This window comes from Columba livia, chromosome 6, assembly GCF_036013475.1.
Source record: "Columba livia isolate bColLiv1 breed racing homer chromosome 6, bColLiv1.pat.W.v2, whole genome shotgun sequence".
Taxonomy (NCBI): domain Eukaryota; kingdom Metazoa; phylum Chordata; class Aves; order Columbiformes; family Columbidae; genus Columba; species Columba livia.
In genome coordinates, this window is record NC_088607.1 from 6,396,070 (window position 1) to 6,421,494 (window position 25,425).

Consider the following 25,425-nt stretch of genomic DNA (forward strand, 5'->3'; position numbering starts at 1 on the left):
ATCAGCGCAGATGACTCACTCAGAAGCGCAAGTGCTGAAGTTTGCATTTATTTTGGTGGTGAAAATAGGAAGAAGGCAAAGATCCTTGGCATCAAGATGAAAGCAATGGTGTGCAAAAAGAAAACTACTCTTTGCCAATGCCCAGAGCTGAGTGAGGGTGTTTGTGAGCAGGAGCTGGGACTCAGCTGCACAGCTTTGTCCAGCAGAAGGGCTCATATATCATTTTAATTTCATCTCACCCGTATTACATAGATATTTGACAGAAGAGTATGCTTTAGCTGGTAGACAAGTGGAAGGCCAGGCACTGCTGATCAGCCAGTTTCCCTTTCATGGGGCTTTTCCCTCCCTTCCTTATCCTATAATTGTTCATAAAAACAAAGACATATTTTCATTTGGCAAAATACCCATTGCTAGCCCTAGACTGGAGTGAGGAGGTTATTCCTGTGTCCGGCAAACCTCTTGCAGCAAAGAAAGAAATTGCAACCACGGCCTTTATTCTGTGCGTTTCCTGGAGGAAAGGAAACCGAGCAGGAATTCAGATAACAAAACTAATGCTGTTGCGGTTCTTCATATTCTGTGAAGTATATTAATGGGGACAACAATACACATTAGACATCCTATTCAGTAACATTTTTAGTACCCAGCTGAGTCCAAATATAAACTATAATGGCATATGGAGTCTGTCTTAAGAGCCATTTCAAATCAATTTAGTTTTATATATCGTCTCTCAAAGTATCTCAAGGTGATTTACAGTGAAAAAGAAAATAATGGGCTAGTGATTTAGTAGAGTATGGCATGGCAGCTGGCAGGCAGGAAGGCAAAAATGCTGCATGGATGTGCAAAACTCCAATTTCAAAGCTGTAAAAAGGTAAACACATCTCTCTGCTCTTCCAGTAAAAGAAGAAGCCAGGTAAAGAAGCCAGGCTGGGTTCAGCTTAACTCAACTGTTCCACAGAGCACTGAGGCCTTTTCCATTTACAGACAGAACTGGAACACAAAGCTGAAACATTCCCACTCAACTGTTGAGATTAGGAAACGCCAGGAAAGAAATATTTGTGACCAATTCATTTTAGCAGTTTTACCATCATATTTCACAACCTCAGAAATTTCAGACTTCCTGTGGGTTGGACTTTTGCCCTACAGGCTTATTAAGTCAAGAAGGCAGCTTTAAGTGCCTTTTTCACGGAAACTTTTAAAGCCCCTCTTGAAGAAGCAAGAGTCTAGTCAAGAACTATTGCGCTGCTCCTGTTAAGCAAAGGCAACTGCAGGTGGAGCTCCCTTCAGTTTACAGTTCTGACGTGGTACACGTCTTGTTGGGTCTCTTCCTCTTAACGGTCGAGGTGGCACATGCCTCGTTAGGTCCCTTCCTCTTAATGAACAAGTCTCTCCCACCAGTGCTCACCCTCACTTAGCCCCTGAGGAGTAGCCAGCTCACAGCTGGACCTCCTTGGAGGAGCAGGGTAACAATTCTTCAGAGCATGTTTTGAGGATGGGAGATGTCTTCAGCTACAGGACACCTCTCCCGTGGGCTTTCACTCTCCTGCTCACCGCTCAAGTGAAGCTGCTGAGGAAGCCAGGAAAACATCTGTATTTCGGCATCCTCGGCGTGAGGATCACAGGTACGCCTTACATGTCACTCGCATCAAATAGTTCAGAATGGCCTGATGGATACAAACGTTTCAACAAACTTTAGGCAAGAGAGAGGAAATACTAATGTCTTCCTAGGTGAGGACCCGAGCACATAGAATCATAGAAAAGCTCAGGTCAGAAGGGACCTTTCAAGACCATCTGGTCCAACCTTTCATGGGAAAGGGAGTTAGATGAGATTCTCTAGCACCCTGTTCAACAGCATCTTGAAAACCACCAGTGATGAGGACTCTACCACACCCCTAGGGATGTTCCTACGTGACACTTCTTTGAGAGGCCCAAACCACCTGTTTTCCCTTCCAAGTACACATTTAGAATGTGTCATCGCTGTTGCCTGTAGGCCAGGGAGATGGTGGAATCCTGACCTGCTCATGCCACCCCTGGTGTCAACCACGACAAAAGGCTGTTAGACCTCAACTTCCCCTGTGAGCACGAAGGGGCTGTTCAAAATGTTAAGGTTGTGAGGAGCCTGGACTGGGATTACTTGAAAAAGTGCCTCCCCACTCGGCAATCCTGGCAAACGCTGAGTTTGTTTAGCAGCCTCGGGACTGATGCTGAATGTTCTCCACACGCGAATTCGCTGCTCCCACACGTTTGAGTTTGCGATAATAACCGTGCGGTGCGGCACCATCCTGCAGACAGCGGCCGCCTGCGTCTGTACTGGTGTGATGTCTGTTCATCTGGGAAAGTCTCTTCCTTTCTGCTGAGCAAGTAGTATATGTTTTATTAAATAAAGTGCACGTTCCCTATGCAAATGAGTGCACTTTGGAGGGATGATATACTGACACATTGTATGCTAAATATGTATGAAATTTAAAAATCTAAGCAAGAAACAAAAAATCATTTATAAATATTAAAGAGCGTGAGGTCTACTTTTTGTTTTCATTTTGCTTCTGATCATGTGCTCTGGTAAAAATACATTATAAGACTGAATTATCTGTCCAAGAACTAAACCTGTAATTTTATTCTATCAGTCAAGCTGTATGTCACACTATTTTTATATCAAGACAATCAGGTTCTTTGAAGAACAGACACACGCCTACTTAAAAGGAATGTTCCTATGAAAGCAGAAGCCTTTGGAATCAGTGGCAATTTCTGACTTTCAAGGGACTGATAACTAAATGGAGAAATGTTGCTTCTAATAAAAAGAAGGCTTCTTTGCTGGCCAGGACGATATTCCATTAGGGCATTTGGGTCCAGATTCATTCCTCTTGACTGCAAGCATCTAACCTGGCTTTGAATCACTGACTTCTAACAGCTTCAGATCTGTCCTTTGTAGGTTCTCATTTCTCTTTCTTCACAAGAAAGGCCAGTAGGCCATCTGAACTCCTGACCTGAGTACCTTAGTATCTAAAAAGAAATGAAAATTAACCTAGGCCTTGCTCTAGTTTTTCAAGTCTTTTTTTGTGGGAGACCTGTTGGAGAATCGAGCATTCAGCCCATTGCTATGGCACAGTCAACCTCACCTCTAGGAAGTATTTTCTGCTACCCAGGGCTTCAACATCCCGCTGGCAAGAGGCAGAAGTTTCCCATTAAAAAATAACAAAGTGTGGCAAGGCCAATGCAGACGTTAAAGCATCACCACCAGGGAGGCAGTTTTAAATGACAAGTGGAGGAGCACAACTTTGTGTTTCCTTCTGCCCAAAGATGTTAAGGGAACTTGCAAATAGCAGAAAAGTTTCAGAACAGACTGTAAATATCCTGTGCCCATTTTACCTACTGAGAAACCAGGTACACACATCAAATATGAAGTGGGGAGCATAGACTCCAGCTCTGGAGACCAAATAATTTCCCTTTCTCTAACACCACCATTTTTTCTTGATGAAGAAGCGACTGCTCCCAGATTGGTCTTCACGGCACATTCACTTACCCCACTGAATTATGCCACGTGTTTCTGCTGCACTATGGGGCTGATGACAAATGGACAAGGATGGCAGGAGTGCCAAGGGACACCAGGGAAGGGATTTGGTGTCTGGAAACCTGCACCAAGACCATCTGAAACAAAGCAGCACTATCCCTCTCTCACTTCACTAGCCTCACTATCAGCAAAATGCCTATCACCATCTCCAGATAAGAACTAGGGCAGTGGGAAATCTTTTCCCTTAGTATTTGTCCCTTGTTCCTCTGTTGACAGAAAATTTAAGACAAATGGTCATTTTGGTGGGTGGAACTTCATGCCCCTAATGAACGGGCAGCGGGAACTCGGACTGGCGCTGCTCAATGGCTGCACATGACACTAGCCAGGCTCAGTAAGTGAAACCAGATCCCAAAATGCAGCCTGAGATAACCCAAAGTATGCATTGAAATTTATTGTAGGAAAATGACAGACTAGGAAAAAAAAAATGGTCTGCTCTGCCCCTGCACCTCCAAAACATATTGTACCATTTAAAGGCTTTAAAAAGACATCTGCCAAAAATGCAATTAATTCTCCCAAAGGTCAAACGTATTTCTCCCATAAAACAGTTAAAGCAGCAATTGTGCATCTTGATTACTCTTATGCAAGCAACTTAGGAAAGATCCTAGGATTGTTCTTCTGTTTGAAGTCGCATGTTTATTGCTTACTGGCAGTGACTTTTGTTGCAAAGGTTAAATGGAGTCAGTAAATGATTGAAACCGCCCCCCCCCCCCCAAAAAAAGGGTTAGTCCCAGTGCAGCCTGTCCAAAAATTCCAGCAGCAGCTTTGCAGTTCTGTTTGGAGTGCCACCCTGTGGAAAACACTCAGGAACCGACAGCGGTGGAAACGAGAACGGGTGACAGCAGCTCCCAGCTCCAGAACACCCTGTCCCACATCAGCCTTGCATGTCCCTGGATACTCTGGGGGGTAAATGGTGAGGGGGGAGCAGTGGGAATTTTCATACCAATTTTCATACTAAAGACCATTTTTGCCGGTGCTTTCTACAAAAAAAAAGTATCTGAAATAAATTTTGAGCTGGATAGGAAATAATTGTGGTGTCTGTTGGTAACAGCTGGGGTCTCTTGTCTTGCACCACAGATGCAGAGTTTTGCACGAGACCAAAGAAGTCCCTTGCTCATCCCCAGATGAATTAAGCCCCAGTAAACTCAAGTTCATCCTTAGAAGTCAATTTCTGGATTGGATTATAACTTTTTTTTCTCCCTGACTGTTTGTATAAGACTTGCAGGTTTATTCACTGGAGATTGCCACCATAAATTTTAGGAGTCTGGCTTACAAAGTCTATAACAACCTTGTTTAGCAAAGGTGTGCCTTGCAGCGTTCCTTCCGTAATGCCACTTTGGCTGCCCCTTACCTCTGGGGTGAGGTATTTCATCATGATTTCCTTTCCTTTCTCTCCCAGCTTTTCATCTGGAGCAATTTCATATTCTGCCTGGAACAGATATTAAAAAAAAAAAAAAAAGTCAATATTTGCACTCATATTTCACCATTATAACTTCATTTTGCATGTGGCCTTAATGGAACGCTCTGTCTGAAAAATCTGGAGGATAAATACCATTTTCTGATGGAAGTAAAACCTGCACACACGATCCTATTAGAAACCTTCCACTATATTTTGACTAAACTGTAGTGGTGCATTTTCTGAGATGATGCCTCTTAATTAACACCAATAAAATGTAATTCATTTATATTTCATAGCCTTGCCAAGCCAGTTTTCAGAAAGCGTTCAGTGACTGGAGATGGCAACTTTACTTGGTTTTGCCCAAAGGGAAGGTGGACACAGGAGCCAAAATTATTCCTCTGAATAGCAGAGAAAGTGAATATTTGTTAATTCTTGCTACAGTGGTATTTCAAGCAGCAGGTACACTCCTTCAGACTTTTTGGTCACATGTATCCTTCCTATTTATTTACATCTTCCCCTTGGTCTAAAACTCCTGCAAAGCGGAGAGATTTGCCCATCACTTTTAGAGATCCTTGACCCAGGCCCTCCAGATGGCAGGTCTAAGAGCTGATTTCTTAGGACCAAAATAAAACAAGAGAGACCATTTAGAGGAATAGACACTGCGGGCAAAATTCTCTTTGACTTCACCACATTCCCCCAGAAAAACTTACATTTTAAAATTCTGACTATTCTTTGTATTGCAGCATTACTGACTTTGGATGAGTTTTAGGACAACATTTATATAAGAAACAAAGGCAGCATTACTTGTGCACCATGAAGACATTCCTCACTTTTGTTGGAGCTTTGGAACCATGGCAGGTATTTGAAGGAAACACGCGGGCGACCTCAGTGGCTAAATGACAACGACAAGTTCTTAGAGACATTCCCACTCGGCACTGCCCAGGATCCGAAGCTTTAGTCTTAGGGTCAAAAGAGATTCCAGAAATAATAATAATAATCAAAAAGCCTAATGGTTTTCATGACTGCTCATATTAGAAAAAGGATCCCAGAAAATCCTGCCAAACCAATGAAGTAACCAGGTCCAATACAAGCTGTCTGCGATGATAAAGGAGGAGGAAGCTACAAAAAAACCCCAGTTAGATCAGAGTGAACGGAACAAATTTCAGAACTATTGCCCACTGGAAGCCGTATGCACTGCTCCCAGCCCCATGCAATAAATCCACAGGCGGGCTGCGATGGATCCCCTCGCTGCACAGACCCAGGGATGACACGAAAACCACAAGGCAGTTATGAAGTTATTACCCATCTATCTGGTCAGTGCTCATTTAGCCATTGCAGCTTAAGTCTGAAGCTACATATATATGCACATACCCAGCGAGTTGCTTTAACAATCTAGAATTACGATCTGGTTTGGTTTGGGAAATGCCGATGACTGCAAATAACAGAGAAACCTGGATTGCTGATGAAAAATACACTGAAAGCTAAAATCCACAGGTGCAGGACTTCTCTTTTAGTGACCATTTTGGGGATGAACTGATTATGTTCTCATAAAACTTAACACAAGGTTTTAAAAAAATCTTTCATCCAATTTCCTATCCTTTTAGATGGTATCTGGGTATGGGTCATTTCAGCTCTTAATGCACAGACACTCTCGAATGTTTACAGCATCTTAACAGCATTTTTCTCCATGAGTCCTTGCTAGGAGATAAAGCAACGGCAAGAGCAACAGAAGGATCAATTTTTTAAAAGGTCAAAGTTGCATCTTATTTGGACCTTACCGTTTATGGTCAGGTTCACAGGCAAACTAGTTGTTTTTCACATAAAAGAAAACAGAAACCATGTATGTTAATAAAAGAAAATAATTGTACTTAGATGTAAATGTCTGTGTAGAATGCTACAAAGAAAGGAGAACTTCTTGGCATTGCCTCAGCATGGAAACAGCTAGATCTTCTGAGTCCTCCATTCAATCTTATTTACAATTTATCCAAGAATGACCATTTGTCTCTCTTTGCTTTGCTTTTAGATTCTGGATCCTGGTAGCATATTAGCTCCCTAGTAAATAAAACCTGATTCAAAGTCATCATCTGCCATCTGAAGTGCACCAGGGCTGGTCAAAAAATTCAGTGTTCTTTTGCCACAGCTATCCTATTACATTTATATCCCATTTGATATGCTGCTACAAGAAGCAGCAAATCGGGACAGACCAGAAGAAGACAGAAGTTTAGCAGGAATTGGATCACAGTTTCAAAATGTGGTTCCTGATGGGATCCAACACATGCAGAGCTAAATGAACACACACACGTATACAGAGCATCTAATTCTATCGCAAGATAGTTGGGAAGGAATAAAAGGAAAGTTTAATTATACTTACATTTGACATTCTCGGAAAACACAACACTGGCGGTGAAGGTAGGAAGTGACAGACAAGTGAAGATGTGAGAAGGAACCATAAGCTCCAACTGTGAACAGTGTTGATTTCACTGCAGCTCAAGTACTAGAATCCTGTTTCATTCTGTTTCTAAGTTCACTATTATTTCTTCCTTCAGTGACACTTGCAACCTATTCAGCGACAGATACTGGTACTTTTTCAGCCATGGGCTGTTACCACAGGAAGAACTGCCCATGGAGACAGACAGAATGACTTCCCCATGCTCACGCTGCTGCATGCCTGGGAAGTGTCCCAAGGTCCTCAACTCTCAATCTTGTGTTTAAATCACAAGATACATCCCTTCTTTCACAACACTCAAAAGCACCGCTACAGTTTGCAAATCCCTAATTGCTAGAAATAACATCATTACTTAAAATCCATGTGGAACAGAATATTTTCCATTATTGCTTTGATGAATCCAGGCATGTGTTTCAAGGCTCCTGCTCTGAAGTCTAATAGCTTCTCCATGCCCTACTTAGGTCAGACAGGGCCCTATTCATAACTCATAAATGAGGGGAGGATTTACGATCACCCTGACTGCATGGGACGAGCTGCAGGGAAGGCTCCTTCTGGATCCTTCAGTCCAAATGGTGAGAGGATGTGGGCTGGCCGCCGTTGGTTGCTAGCTTTTCTTTTGGCTGCTGTTTCGGAGGTAGTAGTTACTTCAGTGGCTCCTGCTTCCCTAGAAGCAACCCTGGCTGAATGAGGGCACAGGGCTCTGAAGTGTCCTTCCCTTTGGAGCAGCTCTTGGGATGGGCTGAGCAAGACTGGACGGGAAATCACATTTCCACTGGGAAAGGGAGCAATGTCCAGCTTGTGGCAGGCTATGGGATGGGGCCGTAGGCTCAGGGATGGCTGAGCAAGAGGTTCAGGGCTTGGAAGGTGCCTGTGACTGGTGAGGAGCATCACCCGGGCAACAGCACAGTGACCCAGCTGGGGCTCGCCTCAGCCACCTTAATTCACACATCGTTTTATCTAATGTCTGATTTTCCTCTTAATATTCTTTGAGCTTCTGAAACTGTATGGCTTAAAAAATTGAAGGAAAGAGCCCAAGGGAGGACTCTCTCCCATGGCAGGTAGCTGCTGGTTGCCTGCGGGAGCATGGCATGGCCACTGGAGCCGGTGCCTCGTACCCACCAGGAGATGGAGATGGGAACATGCGCTCCCACTAGAGCCGTTTTGGCATCTCAGTAGAAGTCAGGAGCAGTGGAGTCACCTTCTGAGCATCTGCAGGAGGTTACTGGAGTTCCAGTCCCAATTTTACACCTCTGCTTTCTCAGCTCCCCTCTGTGTCATTCCCAGCATCCCTCTGCGCTCCAGCTCCTGCTCGCTCCCTGCTCCAGCTCCAGGCTCTGCCCCGTTGTTGCTCTGTGCTCCACACCAGCCCCTGCACTTGCCTCTGCTTGAGATTTAAAATCTGTGACCGAAAACTGGAAGGCAAAACCCAAACAGCTGGGATTCATAATAACTCACATTTCTAAATGAAAAGCGAACTTGAAACCACATTTTTCGTATTTAAGCACAGGGCAAAAGGAGCCCTTTTGACTGTTTAAAAACACGTTTTGAGTTAATGAGTTTGTTGATATCAACAAACTGGCATTTCTGATGGAAAAAGCCTTGAACAGCTTTAAGACACACATACACAGATGGTTTATATACCATGTAGGGGACTTAACCAAATGAAATCTCCCTAACAGCAAGACAGGCTTTTTACAAGTGGCATTAAACGGATGCTCACTCATCCTTTTACCCCAGGTAAGTGTAATGTCTAGTGAAGCGTTCACCTGAAAAGTCCATCCCAGGAGATCGTACGTCTCCCCCCCAGCCCCTGTGCCCAGATAGCACAAGCAGAAGCAACCTGGAGAGGCAGTGGGGCTATTTTCCTCCAGAAGATGTATTTCTGTGTGACTCCAGTGCAAAGAAGTAACATCATACAGGGCAGAGAGAAAATAATGTCAGGTTATTTTCCCCTTGACCAGAGTTAGCCATGTTTGCCTCCAGTCAGTCAAAATCTGGTCCACATTAAAATTTTGAAGAAAAAAAACCAAACAAGAATGTGAGTAGACAAAGCAGGAAAGGGAGTCCAGAAGCTACAGTCTTCATTATAATGGCACACAAATATCAGAGGAGAGGAGAGAAGAGGGAAATAATCAGGAGCCGGCACCTTGGGGATGTGCTGTTTACAAGGGGACACAGGCAAGAGGTCCCCACCGAATTGCCACCGTCTTAGAATCACAGAACCATAGAAAGGTTTGGGTTGAAGGGACATTCAATGCTCAGCCAGTGCCACCCCTGCCATGAGCAGGGACATCTTCACCAGCTCAGGTTGCTCAGAGCTCCATCCAGCCTGGCCTGGGATGTCTCCAGGGATGGTTCATCCACCACCTCTCTGGGCAACCTGGGCCAGGCTCTCACCACCCTCAGTGTCAAAAATGTCTTCGTTGTGCTGGAGACACAGGCTGGGGGAGGGAAAGGCTTGCTAGCAGATTCCCTGTCCATCAATCTGCCTTTCACCACAGGAAACGTATCCCCATATGCTTATTTGAATTGTTGTCTTTCAACAGCTCCAAAGTTGTATGATGTTGCTAAAATATTTGTGAGCATAGCAAAGCATGCTTGAGGGCTGTGTATGAATTCTTTGTTAAGGGCTTATAGGAGAGCTGATTTAATCATAAACCATCTCCATTTAATGATAATAGTTTATGTTTGCATAGTTCCTTCATCTGAATGACTACATAAGGGTCTGGTGAACTGTTCATAAGAGATCTTTGTATTTATGTGCACACAGATAAGCATGCAAGGCATTCACAGGCACAAGTTCCAGCTATTGGTGCTTCTTACCAGATATTTTATCTAGTCAAGTCAGGACTCTTGTCATGTAAATTGTTCGCACAATATCTGCAATAAGAGATGTCTCTCTGTCCTTACAGCCTTACCATATCAGCTAGAAGGGGTGGCTGCTGCCCCGTTTCCCAGACAGACAGACAGACAGCTGCACTGATGGCCACTTGCTGGTCCCACAGCAGTGATAGGAACCAATGGCCCACAGCTCCACCAGTGCTGCATTGCAACGCTCTGCATCTCTTCATTTTTATCACTTTTATGATTTAATTTTAGGGTCTACTGCTTACAAACCACATATCTTTGCATTCTGTTTTACAACTGATGGATTGTGAGTAACTACTCAAACACTGGTCTCAGAAAACATGTAGAACCCTTATGTTTCTGAGCACTTTAACCTTGATTATTGGTTGAAACTGACCAAGGTATTCTCAGGTTTCAGAGGGGTATGACAGACACATATCTACACGCATGCAGAATTTAATGATACAAATCCTTTTTTCTTCAGAAAGCAGTCTAACAACTGTTTAACTGCACAGACAACCCAACCCCCCCCCCCCAGATGCTGCTATAATTAGATTGGCAGGAAGCTACACCAGACCAGGTTAGTTATTTTACTCAACAGCTGTGTGCTGGTTTTGACTGGGATAGGGTGAATTTTTTCCGTAGTAGCTAGTATGAGGGTCTGGTTTGGATTTGTGCTGAGAACAGTGTTGATAACCCAGGGATGTTTGCTTTGCTTGCATGCACATCTTTTGCTTTACCTGTTAAACTGCCTTTATCTCCACCCACAAGTTTTCTCACTTTTACCCTTCTCATTGTCTCCCCCATCCCACTGGAGAGGGTGAGCAAGCGGCTCTTTTGGCCTTAGTTATCAGCTGGGGTTAAACCACGACAAGCTGAAATAAATGTCCAGCAAAAAGGGGATTTTTTTTCTCTTTACCTATTCCGATCTGCAAGGTCTAGTTGCTTTTACCAGTCTTTGGAAGGAAAGGTGTGAGAGAGAGCTTGCAAAACTTATTCTCACATAAGTATGGGAATGGAGGCTGTTGGTAGGTTGTTGAGTGTCTGACTCAAGTTCTGGTTTCCTCCAAGGAGCCCCAATTGCTGCTTTCTTTGCAGACAGTTGAGTGCACTGGTTAAAAAAAAAATGGATTACAAATTGGGAGGCATCAATTACTGGCTTCAGCCAATAACTTACTGTGTGACCTGGTAAAGCCACTTAGCCGTGCTCTGTAAAAGAGAGGTGGTCCTACCTCTCGATGTGCAAAAAGCTCTGTGAGCCTCTCATGAGCAGCTAAATATTTTCCTCTATTATTTCTTCCCTTTTTATTTGCTATTACACAAAAGCCAGGTTTTGCATCTCATGGTAGAAGAATAATTAAGTCAAAAGAAAATGCAGAGTCTTGGCTTTTTCTGCTCGGGGCTTGTTACAGCAGGTGGTCTCCAAAAGGTTTCACATTCCTGGTGGTCTCAAGAATAGGGCTGTAAAGTCAAACTTCTGGTCTCATTATAGGACTTTTTTTTGCCTAACGTAGGACTTGGCCTGAGTCCCACTGCTCACTCAACACAGTGTGACCCTGCTGGGCGAATTTCAGTAGCAATCATCCAATTTAATGGCTATGGGCTGTGTTGCGAGACCTTACTGTTGCCTAATACAGGGATTTTCATGGGCTGGGAGCAAACTTGTACAGAATTTGAAATCAATAAACAAAGCAGACTGCTGTTAATTAGCGTTAAAAAGAAGAGAGGAGGAGTGAAAATTCAGACCTCCACACAGCCAGGCATTTTGTTCATTAAATCCTTGTACCACCAGTCTGAGCTTGACTGGGAATGGATCACTGCCCTGGTGAATGTGCACAGGGCAGCTCCAGTCTGCAAAAGCAATGCGGACGTGGGTGCTAATCACACCCTCGTAAAGGGATTTAGGGATATCAGTGTGGGATGGCTCTCGGCAATTTTAAAACAAAGCCAGTCCCACCACCAGCTTCTACAGGACAGGTGTTTTCTGCGCTGCGTGGGTGCTGGGAGGAGACAGTCTCAGCGCTGGGTACTGCTCTCCAGGGCATCAGGAGAACGAAATGACACAGTGCCATCAACTCCAGCAGCCGGAGGTTGCCTGGGCAGCCTGGCCCTACTGGGAGAGACTGGGAGAGGCTGGTGGGCAGTGCTGTCAAGGTTATCTCACGGTGCTCTGGGGCTGTGACACGTGTTTTCTTTTGCCCAGATGTTGTCACCAGTGTCAGCTCAAGCCGTCCACCCTGAGCACCCACCACTGGGCGTGTGCAGGGCCGCACAATGCGAGCTTGTTCTCCGCAGCCCCTGGGTGCTGCTCAAGCCAAAATGTGGTGTCTGCTGCTGAACCGGGGCGTGAGAAAAGAACGGAGCCTCACTAACTTGCTCCAAACTGAGGACGGCTCTGTCTCTTCTGTCTGAAGTTAAAAACCACACAGAAGCAAACTTTCGTGGCTGTCTCCCAAAGGATTTCTGCGGCTGCCAAGAGGGATGGCCATCGCCCATCTCCTCGGGGCCATGGGCATCACACCTGATGTGGCATTTCTGTGGCGGTGTCTCCCCGCGGACGAGCACATGGCATTTTGTCAGTGGCAAATACCTCACTAGGAGATGCCAGTTCAGTGCAGGACAAACACATCCAGGGTACCCAAAATGGCCTCCTGTTTGCTGGCCTTGAACACAGATGCACAGAATGTTTGTCAGTTGTAGTGGTTTCATGTACCTTGATGGCTAAACCTTCCACTGGGGAAAATCAGGACCAGGCCTAGAAACATCAGGTGGAAGTTGTAACCAGCTACAACTGATTTGAAGAGGACTTTATCCAACACTTTCTCTGATGCCCTAGATACTGCAGTACTAGCACAAACTTTAAGAGGCCATATGTCCTCTCCCAGTCCCTTACCTTTACAACTTCAGTGCAATCCTCACATCTCCCTATACTTCAGAATATCTCCACCATGGTACAAACAAAACCCCTTTATTACTGTTGGTATGCATCGTTTTGCATTTGGCAGTTAGTGCCAGCCGGAGAGCAAATCCCCCTGGACACTCACAGTCAGCAGTGACAAGTTCATCTTATCTCCGGTACAAATCAGCCTTTTGGCTCATCAACACCTGGCCCTTCCACAGGCTCTCACCAAGGAAGCCACTGAGAGGGTGGGTGTCTAGAGGATGGACCAGACTCCTTTCAGTGGTGCCCAGTGACAGGGTGAGGGGCAATGGGCACAGACTGAAGCACAGGAGGTTCCATCTGAACATGAGAAGAAACTTCTTTCTTGTGAGTCCTGAAACAGGCTGCCCAGAAAGGCTGTGGAGTCTCCTTCTCTGGAGACATTCAAACCCGCCTGGACACGATCCTGTGTGATCTGCTCTGGTGACCCTGCGTGAGCAGGTGGGTTGGACTGGATGATCTCCAGAGGTTCCTCCCAACCCCAGCCAGCCTGTGATTCTGTGAGAGACTTTTCCTCTGTGAACAGCTTCTGCTGGCACTACACACGAACAAGTGCTGCCAGAATGGGAAAGAGCATCAGGTTCCCCGGGGCTGGGGGTTTTTGCTCAGTGGCCAGGTTAACTGATGGCTCACTGGGGTGGAAAATAGAGCAGATTTGTTTCTTGGTGACCTCAGCCAAGTCAGTTCTATGCCTTGTGCCTCTGTTTTCCTATTTGAAAAACCAAGGTAACAACGAGGATGTCTTTTGTAAATCACCCTGAAGTCTACCAATGAAAAGGCTTGGTTAAGAGACAGATATTAGTATTGTCATACTCCTCATCCTTGTCAGTTGATTCATCATCTTCCCTTTCCTTCCAGCACTGCAGGCTTCACCCGCATCTAAAGACATCACTCACTGCAGCTCAGATGTTTCGGTGTTGACATGAGCGGAGGTTACACCAGCACCATGCTGGGGTGCCTGTCCTTCTCCTGCTCTGGTGGGCCACACTCCCCAAGGCTGGTACTGACCCCTCACGCAGCGCTCACCCTCTACCAGCAATGATGCTGGGATGCTGATGGGGTCAGCTCCATCTGCTGCTTGCTCAGGTGTGCTGGACACAAAAACACATCCCATGAAATAGAGATTTCTTGCACTCAGGGGAGTCTCCTCTGCCAGGAGAGCACTGCAAAACACCTCAAAATATCACAAGAATTGACTTACCACCGAGTCAAGGAACCTAATGCAGCACTCAAGCTCGGGTCGAGTTTCACAGAACTGCCGAAAGAGAAGCCTTCCGATCGGTTGCTTTTCGCATATGCTGCAGTAATCTCTGTCTAGAGGCAATAAAGAGAGGAAGAGAAGCATGAAAATGAGAAGAGCTTTGCCTTTTGGGTTGATTAGGAGTTTAGATCAGAACTGCCGTCTTCTCCCCACCACCATGTTCCAGGTATCCAAATACAAATGTAATTAATGGTTTTAAGGCTCAGTAAATATAGGCTCAATTTGATAACAAAAATGTTCCGCAAAACCCATCTAGCTATTTTGAAAAAATAATGTCACATTTTTCTGCGGTGGAAATAAGTGCACTCTGCAAACGTACTGCTCAGACGGGTGGTGGTTGTTGGTATGCGGGGAGAAAAGTACAAGTCCTTGAGATGGGAGTCAGACATTAAAGGGTAGGGAAAGCTGGAATCTGTGGAGACCTTCCTGGATGCCCCCTGGATATGCACTACAGTGCCCCTCATCTCTGGAAATGCTCAGCTCACTCACTGCTAAACAAATATTACAGATACTGTGTTTCCAAAGTTTTCAAAATTTCTGCTATTTACTCCTTGAGCATTAATGAATGGATGGAGCATAAGGCATCTAGCTGGTTTCTCCTTCACACAGCACTCCTTTACAGAACTGTATTTCCCCTTAAATGCCATATTTAATGCATTTAATGCATCCAGAACCATCATTCCTAGTAAAGCAAAAGGTCCTTTACCCATCACAGGGACTACCTGCAGGAAAACATGGGAGAAGGGCAGGCATTGCCAACTGGAATTGCACCAGTACAAATGCTGAGGGCTTTGGATATGTTTTTCTGGTGAGAGCAGCAAATCCCCCCGCCTGTTTGGAGCAGCAGTACTCGCTCGAGACACGTTATTCCTCTAGAAGTACACACATGTCAAACAACATACTGTGTTTCCTTGAGCGTTCCTCTCACCACCCTCCTCGCTGCCATATGGCACTTGCTGTTATTATGGAAACAACCAGATTCTAAACACATAACACAGCACTGCAAACAGACATCCGAAACCCACACAAGTTGTCAGTGCCTTGGTTTCTTCTCTCTCTCCTGCAATGTCTTTTATTCCTCCTTTGCTTTGTCCCCCTGCATCCCTCAGCTTCATCCACCCCAAGGGGAACACCAGGCAGGCACACGGCTGCAATGGAGCTCGTCTTTGCAGCGAAGGCTCCCAGCCAAAAGGCTCGTTCTTCCCAGGTCATGGCCTGGGGACCGTGCCCTGCAAATAAATCTGGATTGAAATCACTGTGTAAATCCTAACTCAACCTCCAGTCTATCAGCAGCAAGCCCGTGGCACCGGTCTGTTTGCATGAGCTGGAGCCTCCAGCATGGAACATCACGACACAGACATTTGGTGAGAAAGCCATGGGGCTCGCTTGGATGCTGAGCAACCTTGGGGGTGTCTGTGAGAGTGGTACAAGCTTGTGCTGCTTCACCAAGTCGCTTTTTAAGTGGGAAGGTAACTGATGTGCAGACATGCAGAGTGCTAAGGTAAGGAAAGGGGTTTTGTAGTGCCTGAGTGGATCTAACCGGCAACTCTCATTGTCCCAGAGGCGGCACGAGGGCTGTGTAGCTCAGGCGAGCTCTCCTGGGAGGTCTGCAGGTTGAACTACATCTGCCTGATGCTGCTTTCTGCTACCTTGACTAACCCACTCTTCTGAGGGTATGAATAAAACATACACCGTGAATACTGGTAGCACACAACCTGCTTGATGGCAGAACTCAACCCCTCCAACAGCCCAAACCCACAGCAAGATTCCTCACGTTAAATAAGCAGTGCAAAAAATGTGGCTGTATGAACTTGTAACAAAATAAAACACACAGGAACAAATGCATTAATCTGCTGCCTTGCCCTATATTTTCTCTCGTACAGCACTATTTGTTGCACAGTGACAACCCTTGTTGTACAAAATGCAGTTATTTTATCAAAGTTGTTATGGTAGGGTGACACTTGTCATAGCAGAGGATGCTCTTCTAACAAAAGGGCTAGTGATATCAGCTAAATAAGCATTCAAATGACACGTCCCATAACTACGTTGTAGTATAGCATGAAAAGAAAACAAGCAGCTGAACACTATTGCATATGTGGATAAATGAAACATAAAGAAGACACGAGCACAGACTTCCTCCTATGGTACATAACTTGGTCAACATGTGAGAAGGGCGACCTGTTCATAATGAGGAAAAAGGAAATACCAGAAATAATCTCAGCAAACACAAGAGCCAGAGCTGTTCCCTGGAGCCATCCACTCCTCGGTCATGTTCGTTTAAGTGCTCGGTATACCAATGTGGACGATAAACACATGATGCAACTGCTTTCATTCCTTGTAGGTGACACAAAATATTTTCTTAGGCCCTGATGTTGCCATTGGCCTCACTTAGTCAGCTAAAGGAGCCTGCTCTCAACTCGGGGTGCACGGGCCATGGAGAGGACTAAGAAAGAAAAACACAGAAAGGACCAAGAAAAGGAGTGAAGTGTTTTATTACAGCAAGGAAAGGAGAAGTGTTTTAACAGCATGTGGCACCCTGGAGGCCTGGCTGCGGCACCCCGAGCTGAGGGGAGGGGATGGGGACCAGGCGGGTACCACAGCCCGGGGCTCCTGGGCCTGCTCCTCGTGTCACTCTCGCTTCGCCTGCCAGTAAAAATATCCATCCAGTTTCAAAAGTTTAAAAAACAGAAAGAACGATTTCCTGAGGAAATGGAAATGTTAAACACTTGGAAGTGAAACCATATGCTGGTGATGATGAAGTGTAACTAAAACAGCTCTGAGAGTGATATCTTTGGTAGTCAGACCCTCCTGCTTCAGTGCAATCGTGTTTAACACCTGCAAAGTCACTCAAAACAGGGGTGAAAAGCTGGGTGGGTCAAAGCCCCAGGAAAGCAGTCACTCCTCCCTGACACCAGAATCCTAATTTACAAAATGTCAATACTGCAAACGAATTATCTTTCTAACAGAGTAACGACTTACAGATTAAAATGAAAAGGTATTATATAAAAGCCCATCATAAACATTCTTAAGATAAATGACATCTATTCGAAATTCTACTTAATAGTTTTCCCATTTACTTCATACCTTACGTATTAAAATACTCCTTTAAAGAGCACCCAGCACACAGAACATACCAAAATAGTTACGCCTGCAAACAGCAAATGCCATCACCACTCAAAGTCTATGGCCAAATTTGTTCCCCCACAGATATTCTAGTAAGGTTCTGAAAAATGTCTAAGGACAGGCCTAGGAAAAACAGTTCTATTAGTAAAATTTCATACTGATCCAAATATGCTATCGATGAAGTGAAAACACAAAACAAGATAAGAAAGAGAACTGCTGCCATTTATATCTCCAATCTTCAAGTAAAAGGGAAAAAATTAATATTTCAATTAGATAAAAGCCTCACTGTGCCTTGTGAAGACTTTTTCATCTTAATTTCGCGTTTAAATACTTGGTATTTTTTTTGCAAAATATCACCTTAGCAATTTTGGAGAGAAATTGAGGCTGAGAGATGAGGTTCCCCGCCTCTTTCACATTTGCAATATCCTTGTGGGTTTTGACGGGTTAGTGTTGAGCTACAGAACTGGGTGAGGACTTTTGGCTCAGAAACCAGTCTTTTCTGATACTGCTTCATGCAGTGTAAACTGCAGGTGTCTAAGAAAGACTGCTATGGAAAGTTCTAATTCTATTTCTGGGCTTTTGTTGTTGTTTTGAAGGGCTACTAATCCACCACCTGTGATCAGCTGGAGAGGTTTCCTCCTGTACGTGTCTGTGGGGAGGGATGAGCTCAGTTTAGACTTTTCAAGTCTACAAAAGCCAGGAACACCTTTTCAGCTTTTTGGTCATTGCTGGTATGGTCAACAACTGCACGTATGGACTATCTATTAAGTAGCATTTTATTTTCCTTTTTAAAATGCTGGAATACCAAGAGAAGACATTTCAAATAAATGCATGCAGAATCACCAAGACATGTACCACGCTGCTGCACAGGAAAATCTGGACTTGGCCTCTGGATCTCTGCTCTCCTTGGCATTAAATCAGCCTAGATTAAAACTGAGTTAGATCCAAATGCAATGTAATTTTGCTGCCTGGAAAAACAAAACAAAGCAAACCAACAGCCAACCACCATCACCATCAAAGAACCCCAAACACACCAAATAAGCCCTCCTTGATGCCTGGAAACCCCAAAGTGGATGTAGGAAGAATCAGTTGTTCTTTTCCTGCTCATGCTCAATGACCCAAGATGAGAACTCACCTTCCCTTTCCTTTGTTTTTTTCTTTAAGGTGAAGCAAAATCTTTCAAACAGATGGTTTTTGACATATATTATTTATCTGCTGCTCTCTTCCTCTAGCCTTCTCTAGTTCAGAACAACAGAAAACACACCAAACCCATGGAAGAAAGAATTTGAATACAAGGGAACGCTCAGTCCATTCTCTCAAGCTGGACAATTGGGAGCAGCATCAGAGCCAGATGTTTGTAAGAATGTTGGCACACAAGAAGTAAAACATGATTCTTCCAAGGGGCTGAGGCCTGTCAAAGTGGTTCCCACCAGCCCTGGGATGGATGGAAACTTCAGCTAGAGATGTCCCAAAACTGCACGCCTCCCTCCTCACCCAAACTTGGGGACAATGCTGCTAAAAGAGATTCTAACCAGCCCAGCCCAAATCTAACACCACTTCTGGGGTTTTTTGGCTCATCTTTGCTTTCTACATATAAGCTTTCTTGAAAAGGCACACAGTAAAAAGGAGGACAAAAGCAGGAACTAAAAGCAAGATAAAAATTATGCAGCCTGATTGAACTAAATAGACTCTCACAACCCACCATACAGTGTGCACTTGTAGCAATTTCCTTCTTTTTGTCAAAAAAAGAAGACCAAAGCCTTTAAAGTTTATGGAGTTGTTTTGTGTCCAGCCAGGATACTAATGGAAAACAAATTGCATCTTTAAACACTGAATAACCCCCTTTAGAGCTATATTCATATAAATACATTTTTCATTTAAAACCAGCAAGTCTAACACTGTTGCTTATAAATATGTCTTGTAATTCACTGCTGCTCTTCTCCAGCCAAAAGTAGATTTACCACTGTCTACATACAAACTTAATAAACAGTACATACTAAACCGCCCAGTCTTTGAGCCTGATGAAAGTTGCTTCTTATCAAAGGCTCCTTTGTGGATGCTTTAAAAGGATTTAAATTGCTTTGATTGCATTATTAACAGTGTCTGTGTTGCTCTTTTATTTCAAAATAATCTGAAAAGCTGGAACATTAGCTCTTGCACTCCACAAAAGGCCATTTTCCATCTCTAATAAATATGCTTTAATACAAAAGATAATCCCTGTGTCCAAAAGCAAGATCCCAAGATTGGCTATTTTAACACTTCTGCAGACCCACTTATTACCCTCTGATTTTTTGATGGCCTTCAGTACTGGAGATGGCAAAGCCAGTCAGAACTTCATAAACTTTGCTGGAAACCCATGTACTTGCAGTTAAAAACACAGCAGGTTTCTCTCTTTGAGAATCTGAAAATACAGGCACCCTTCTGATGGAGAAACATGGATATTGGTGTTTAAACTGTAGAACCTGGCCAAGTATATGTACCATAAGATGGTGAGGGATCTCCTTTTCATGGTGACTACTCGAGAATGCTGCAGGAATGGGAGAAAGCAACAGATGGGAAGTTTCTCGTTCTTTTTGTCTGTTTTTTCTCTGTTTGGGGGTTTGTTTGGTTTGGTTTGTTGTTTTTAATTTTATTTAATTTATTTTTATTTTTTTTCTTCGATACGGAAACGTATTGTTGAGATGCTGAGGACTTTCCATTTGCCCCGTCTCCAGCAACGCATTTACAAAATGAGGCAAGCCAGCTGGTTAGAGATATGAGATAGGAACAAAAATGCCTCATTGCAGTTCATGCAAAAATTCCCAGGAACCGTGGCAGTAAGTCACATTACAAAAGCCTAAGGAAAGCAGCTCGGCTCCCGTGGGAATGCAGTTACCAGTATAACTAATGCTGTGCATCCTGCAGACCCCAGCGGCACGCTGGATTTATACCACGGGGCTAACAGCACCGCCCGACCTCAAAGCAGCATGGCCAGAATAAGTATATTAAAGCATGCGAGCCCAAAGTGCTCCTGGATAGCCCTGCGGCTCCTCGCTATTTGCTTGCGACGCAAACGCCCGGAATGGAAATTTAGTTCAAGGGAGCACAACAGAGTCTTTTTATACATTAACCGCTATACTGCTCCATAACTCCACCTGGCACTTCACAGAGGTTAAAAATGACGCCGCAGCCCCTGTCTTGGAGAGTGTTTCTCTTGGCAGGGCCGGAGCTGTGCAGGTGCAGGATAGAACCGCCGAAGCCAAGGGCTGCGATGAAGTTGTGTTGCTCGTGGCAAAAGCACACTCCCTCGAACAATAAATATTTCATCTGTTTTCTTTATTTTTAATAAAATACGGGAATTGTTACGATCTATGACAGGATAATGGCTTGACAGATTCCTGATTTTAAACAGCAGCTCGTCTTGGTCTGTTAAAACCAGCACTTCATGGCTGGGGAAAGCTCTAGGCCGTGCGTATGAAGCCCTGGGGAAGAACACATTTTTCAGTCTTGGTTGATTTTTTCCTCTTGAATTTAGGATTTACTACAAAAAAACTCGGGAGATCCCCATCTATGCTGTTACAGTGAGTGCTGCTTTGGCACCGGCTACCCAAGTTTAATGAATTAAACTTACAAATGCAATCAAGCTTACTTGAGACAACGGAATCACCCCTAACCGGTTTCAAGTCCTGCCAACTTAATTTTCTCTGCTTGTCAGCTGTCTCTTAAAAACAAACAAAATTTAATCTCCTGATCTCCAAACATCTAATGTAATTATTCAGATATTCAGATGCAGACAGTGTTTACTTTGTATAACTTCCCTTATTTCCACTCTTTTCATGGCATTAGGCTACAGGGATAAACTCCACACATCACAGCAGCATTACACTGAAGATGGAAACTGTCCAAACCTTAAAGCTGGACCAATACGGAAAAAATGTTTGGAGAATATTGTAATAAATTCACAGTTAGATACACTTCAGTGATATATATGGATCTTGTCCTTTTTTTTTTGAAAGCAGCTGTGCTGAAGCTTTGCTCCTAGAATTTTCTTTGAAAGTCAGATCCCACAAACAGTTGCATAAATACATTTGCACGGGTATTTGAACCAGAACACGTATGTAGCTTTGTTGATTTTGGACAAAGATTTTGGCAGGAGGGATAACAACCCACTCACCCTTTTTGTAGCAGCAGCGGGAGGATCAAACGAGACCCTGTGAGCTCAATACGGTCACCACACAGAAAAACAGGAGTGGGGTCCAGAGCCAGGAGAGGGACCCTCGGGTGTCTCAGGGGAGACATTTGGTCACCCAGCCTTGTGCCAAGAGCACAGGGAAATGCCGAGGAGCGAATGCTCTGCCCAGAAACGAGACTGTTCACCGGTGGAGGACAAACTCTCATTCTAACAAAATCCACGTTTCTCTGCTGAGTTATTCCAGCCCTCCTTCAAAGCTTCTGATTTCTTCTCAAAGCTACTTGCCCAGGCAACTGCATCCTTTGCACGTGGGTCACTGGTCAAGCCCTGAGTTCAAAAGCAGATGGCAGATACCGCAGGGTCAAGCGGTTTACCTTGAGAAGATGGAGCTTGCCATTAAAGTCTGAGCCCCTTTAATTTATAGAAGCAAAAATGTATACTGTTGCTTGAAATAGGGAGTGCAGGGAAAGGCGACAAATAACTCATACAAATAATGAAGGTGATCTTTAAGCCCGATGAAATGGATGGAAAGATTCCCATCAGTTACAGCGGGTCTTTGATCAAGCCTCGGTTTCCCAACTCTGTCATGCACAACTTATGTGAACAAAACTCAGTCTGTCTCTTCACTCCACAGTCAACGAGAGCATCAGGAAATCTGGATTGTGAATGTGCAACAGGAATCCTTTACAACCTTTTTCGAACTGAAATTATTAGGTACCAGGTTCTTAAACACATGCTTTCTTTTGCACTTGGCTACCAGTTAGAATAACAGTGCACAGAAAGGGAACAGAAAGTAAGTAAGAGCAGGGAGACGGACTGACTGATAGACAGATGGACAGGACAATTCTGCTAGTTAAAAAATTCAGATGACTAGTAGTAAGCTGGCACTGAGTCAATGGCTTTGATGAGCTTTCCTGAGCACAGTGTCTGAACTGCTGTCTTCACGGCTGGTCCCAAAGCCATTCAGGGCATGGTGTGCTCGAACTGCTCCACACTGATCACACATGACACACCATCACCAAGATTCCCCAAGACTTGACTGTGGTGGTTGGTTTACAGCCCCAGGGGAAGGGTTGCCCACACCATAACCGTGACCACCGCTCTGCCTGGAAAAGGAGTTTTTTAATCTTCTTCAACAACTTTCAACAATGTCTCTGCGGCAAGGCCAGAGGAATGGAAAAAATCCCCCAAATAAATACGAAAGCTCACCTCAGAAGCGCCCTGGGAAATTTGGAGAACAAACACTTGGTTGTTCTCATTTTGTTCTGCATTGGATTGGGATGACAGAACTGGATAATTTGTCCTCAAAGAAGGTAGCTACTGTGATTTTTTTTTGGAAGGGGAGGAGACAACTTTTATGTCCAATCTTAAAGATTTTAACACAAATACCAAACTTATTTTCTATCCAGTGCTGTTATTTAGACACTCTTGCCTGCTAATATTCTGAGTAATATGTGCTGAAAGAAAATTTCAGTAAAAGTTGTAATTTGAATGTTTAAGGTTTTGAAATCTACAGAACTGTTGCTGTTGTACATAGCACAAAATAAACACCTCGATTCCAGGAAACTAAAGGAGACATCTTGTGAATCGCGTCCTTAACACCAAAAGACTTCTGCAAAACTACTCTGTGACTTCAAAACCAGGCTGGGTAGAAACCAAAGCGGCCATCAAGACTAAACCTTCAGCAGCTCAATAAAATAGCAGGATGCACAGGGACACCAGCACTGTCATTCTGCAAACACATATTTAAGTAGCACACGTTGCGGCGGGCACATAATAAAACTATTCATGGGGATTACTGACTCTGCATGATGTTTGATAGTCACTGCAAGTTCTAAACATCTCGCCCATTTTATTAGTGATTCCTTTAATGAAATACTAGATGCTATTAGTTGGTGCTTCATCCCTAAATTTTTCTTTTCCTTTCAGTTTTTCTCCTGATGTTTTGAAACCCCAAACTTCAAGTATAACAAAACTCCACAATCTTAGGCTAGTAAGTTATTTTTCTAAGTGTTTGTCAATCCCAGCCTTTAAAAAATTGCAAAATAAGCTCAACCATCAACCTAAATAATCAGAGACAATAATACACTGGGAAAAAAAGAATCTATCTTCAATAATTTTAAGGGGTATCACTGACCTTTGACAATGCTGCTAAATTACCACTTAACTGAAGCTTTTGTCCAACTACAAGTGAAATGATGCCAACACCGCCTTTAGCTCGGTTTATAGTCACAGGCTGGTTTGCTGCCTGAGGAGTGACAGCCCCCCGAGCGGGCGTGAAGGAGCTGAGCTGCTGAGTAAAATCGATCTGAAAATGGAAAAGAGATTTTAAAGTCATTTAGAAACCCCAAATACACTAAAAGGAACTTGTGCGAGAGGGGACTGCCAACGGAAAGTATGGTTTTTGTCCTTCTTGACTGAAGTCTGCAGTGGTAAGGATCTCTTCAAATCAAATTATTGAGATGGATGTAGAGAGTGTCCAGACACAAGAACCATGAACTAAAAAAATGCAGTTTTAGAGAGAACTTTGTCTTCATTCTTATGAAAATGGGGTTGTCATAGGGAAAATAAGTGAGAACTTTAACCATCTTAAAAGTTATTCCAGTTGTATTTTTTCAGTTTATCTCTTCATTTTTTCCTGTCATTTCTTGGTTTAGTTTCACGCTGTAATATGAATAATGTCTTACCCTTATAAAGTGTTCTTTTACCCATAATATTTGGTTTCCTAAATTTCAACATACAACCACAAATGTTCAGCAACACAAAATAATGGTGTTCAGATCTGCAAAACAAGAAGCCCAGACCATCGCCTCCAAAATTACAGAAAGAATTTCAGCAGACAGAAGATAAAATTAACAAGAACTGCAACTAGTGTTGCCTGCCTTATAAATAGTGCTCTGGTATTTAGGTGCTGAAAACATATTTAGATGGTTTGCTTCTCACTTGGAAGACGACACTTCAACCTGCCTTAGTACTATGTGTTTGATCTGAAGAACCAGATTAATAACTGAGGTCCCCATGCATGCCTCAAGTGTTCTCCAGTGGCTTTCCAGGCAAATAGTATTAAAAAAGCGCACTGAAACCTAATCTAAACTTCTATACCAGACCATCACATGGCGAGGAACAGCACTGGTGTGGTAAGAGCAGCATCACAACTAGATGTCATTAGTCCTTTGAGAAACCTGTTCCCGAGTTATTCCGGCCAAGAAAATAGAGGGAGACGAGTGGATCAGGCAAGAAATGATCATGGGATTATCTCCACCTGAGGAAACTCTGCAACAGCTCACGCTGACTTTTACTGGTTGGGTGACACCACCTTCTCTCTGTGTGAAGCATCAGCTCTGTGTCCATAAATATGAAGTGATGCTCTGAGATAAAGTGCTCATAGGACCCTTTTCCTGAGGGAAAGGATCACTTACGTGGCTGCCTCTTAGATTCTGGTTGCCCTCCAAAACCAGTAGCCTCTTGTGCTTGTACCTTCCTGCTGACCTCCAGAATGTGTAGGGCAGAAGCTGTATGTGTTTTTTGGTGCTTGGATGTTTAGAGCAAGCTGTCACCTCACCAGCAATATTCTGTGGCCTGTCTGCATAGCTAGACTGCTCCTGTTACTTCAGGAATGAGTGCAAGGAGTGGAAGGAGTTCACCAAATACAGAAGTCAAGATTGCCCTGTGAAA

At 44.0% G+C, this 25,425-nt stretch overlaps 1 protein-coding gene across 5 annotated transcripts in view; it reads right to left on the reverse strand.

The window, feature by feature from the left end:
- GRK5 (G protein-coupled receptor kinase 5) overlaps positions 1-25,425 on the reverse strand; it is a 167,405-nt gene that overhangs the window by 39,755 nt on the left and 102,225 nt on the right. For 4 of the 5 annotated variants that reach the window (XR_010473409.1, XM_065066881.1, XM_065066879.1 and 1 more), the window contains 2 exons: positions 14,397-14,509; positions 4,914-4,991 (listed from right to left, as the gene is read on the reverse strand). Coding sequence is in view for 3 of the 5 variants with exons in the window: in XM_065066879.1 (XP_064922951.1) it covers positions 4,914-4,991; positions 14,397-14,509 (191 nt within the window). In the remaining 2 variants the exon portion in view is untranslated. Of the gene's footprint in view, positions 1-4,913; positions 4,992-7,332; positions 7,357-14,396; positions 14,510-25,425 lie in introns of those variants that run through there. The other variant, XM_065066880.1, reaches the window with a different exon arrangement.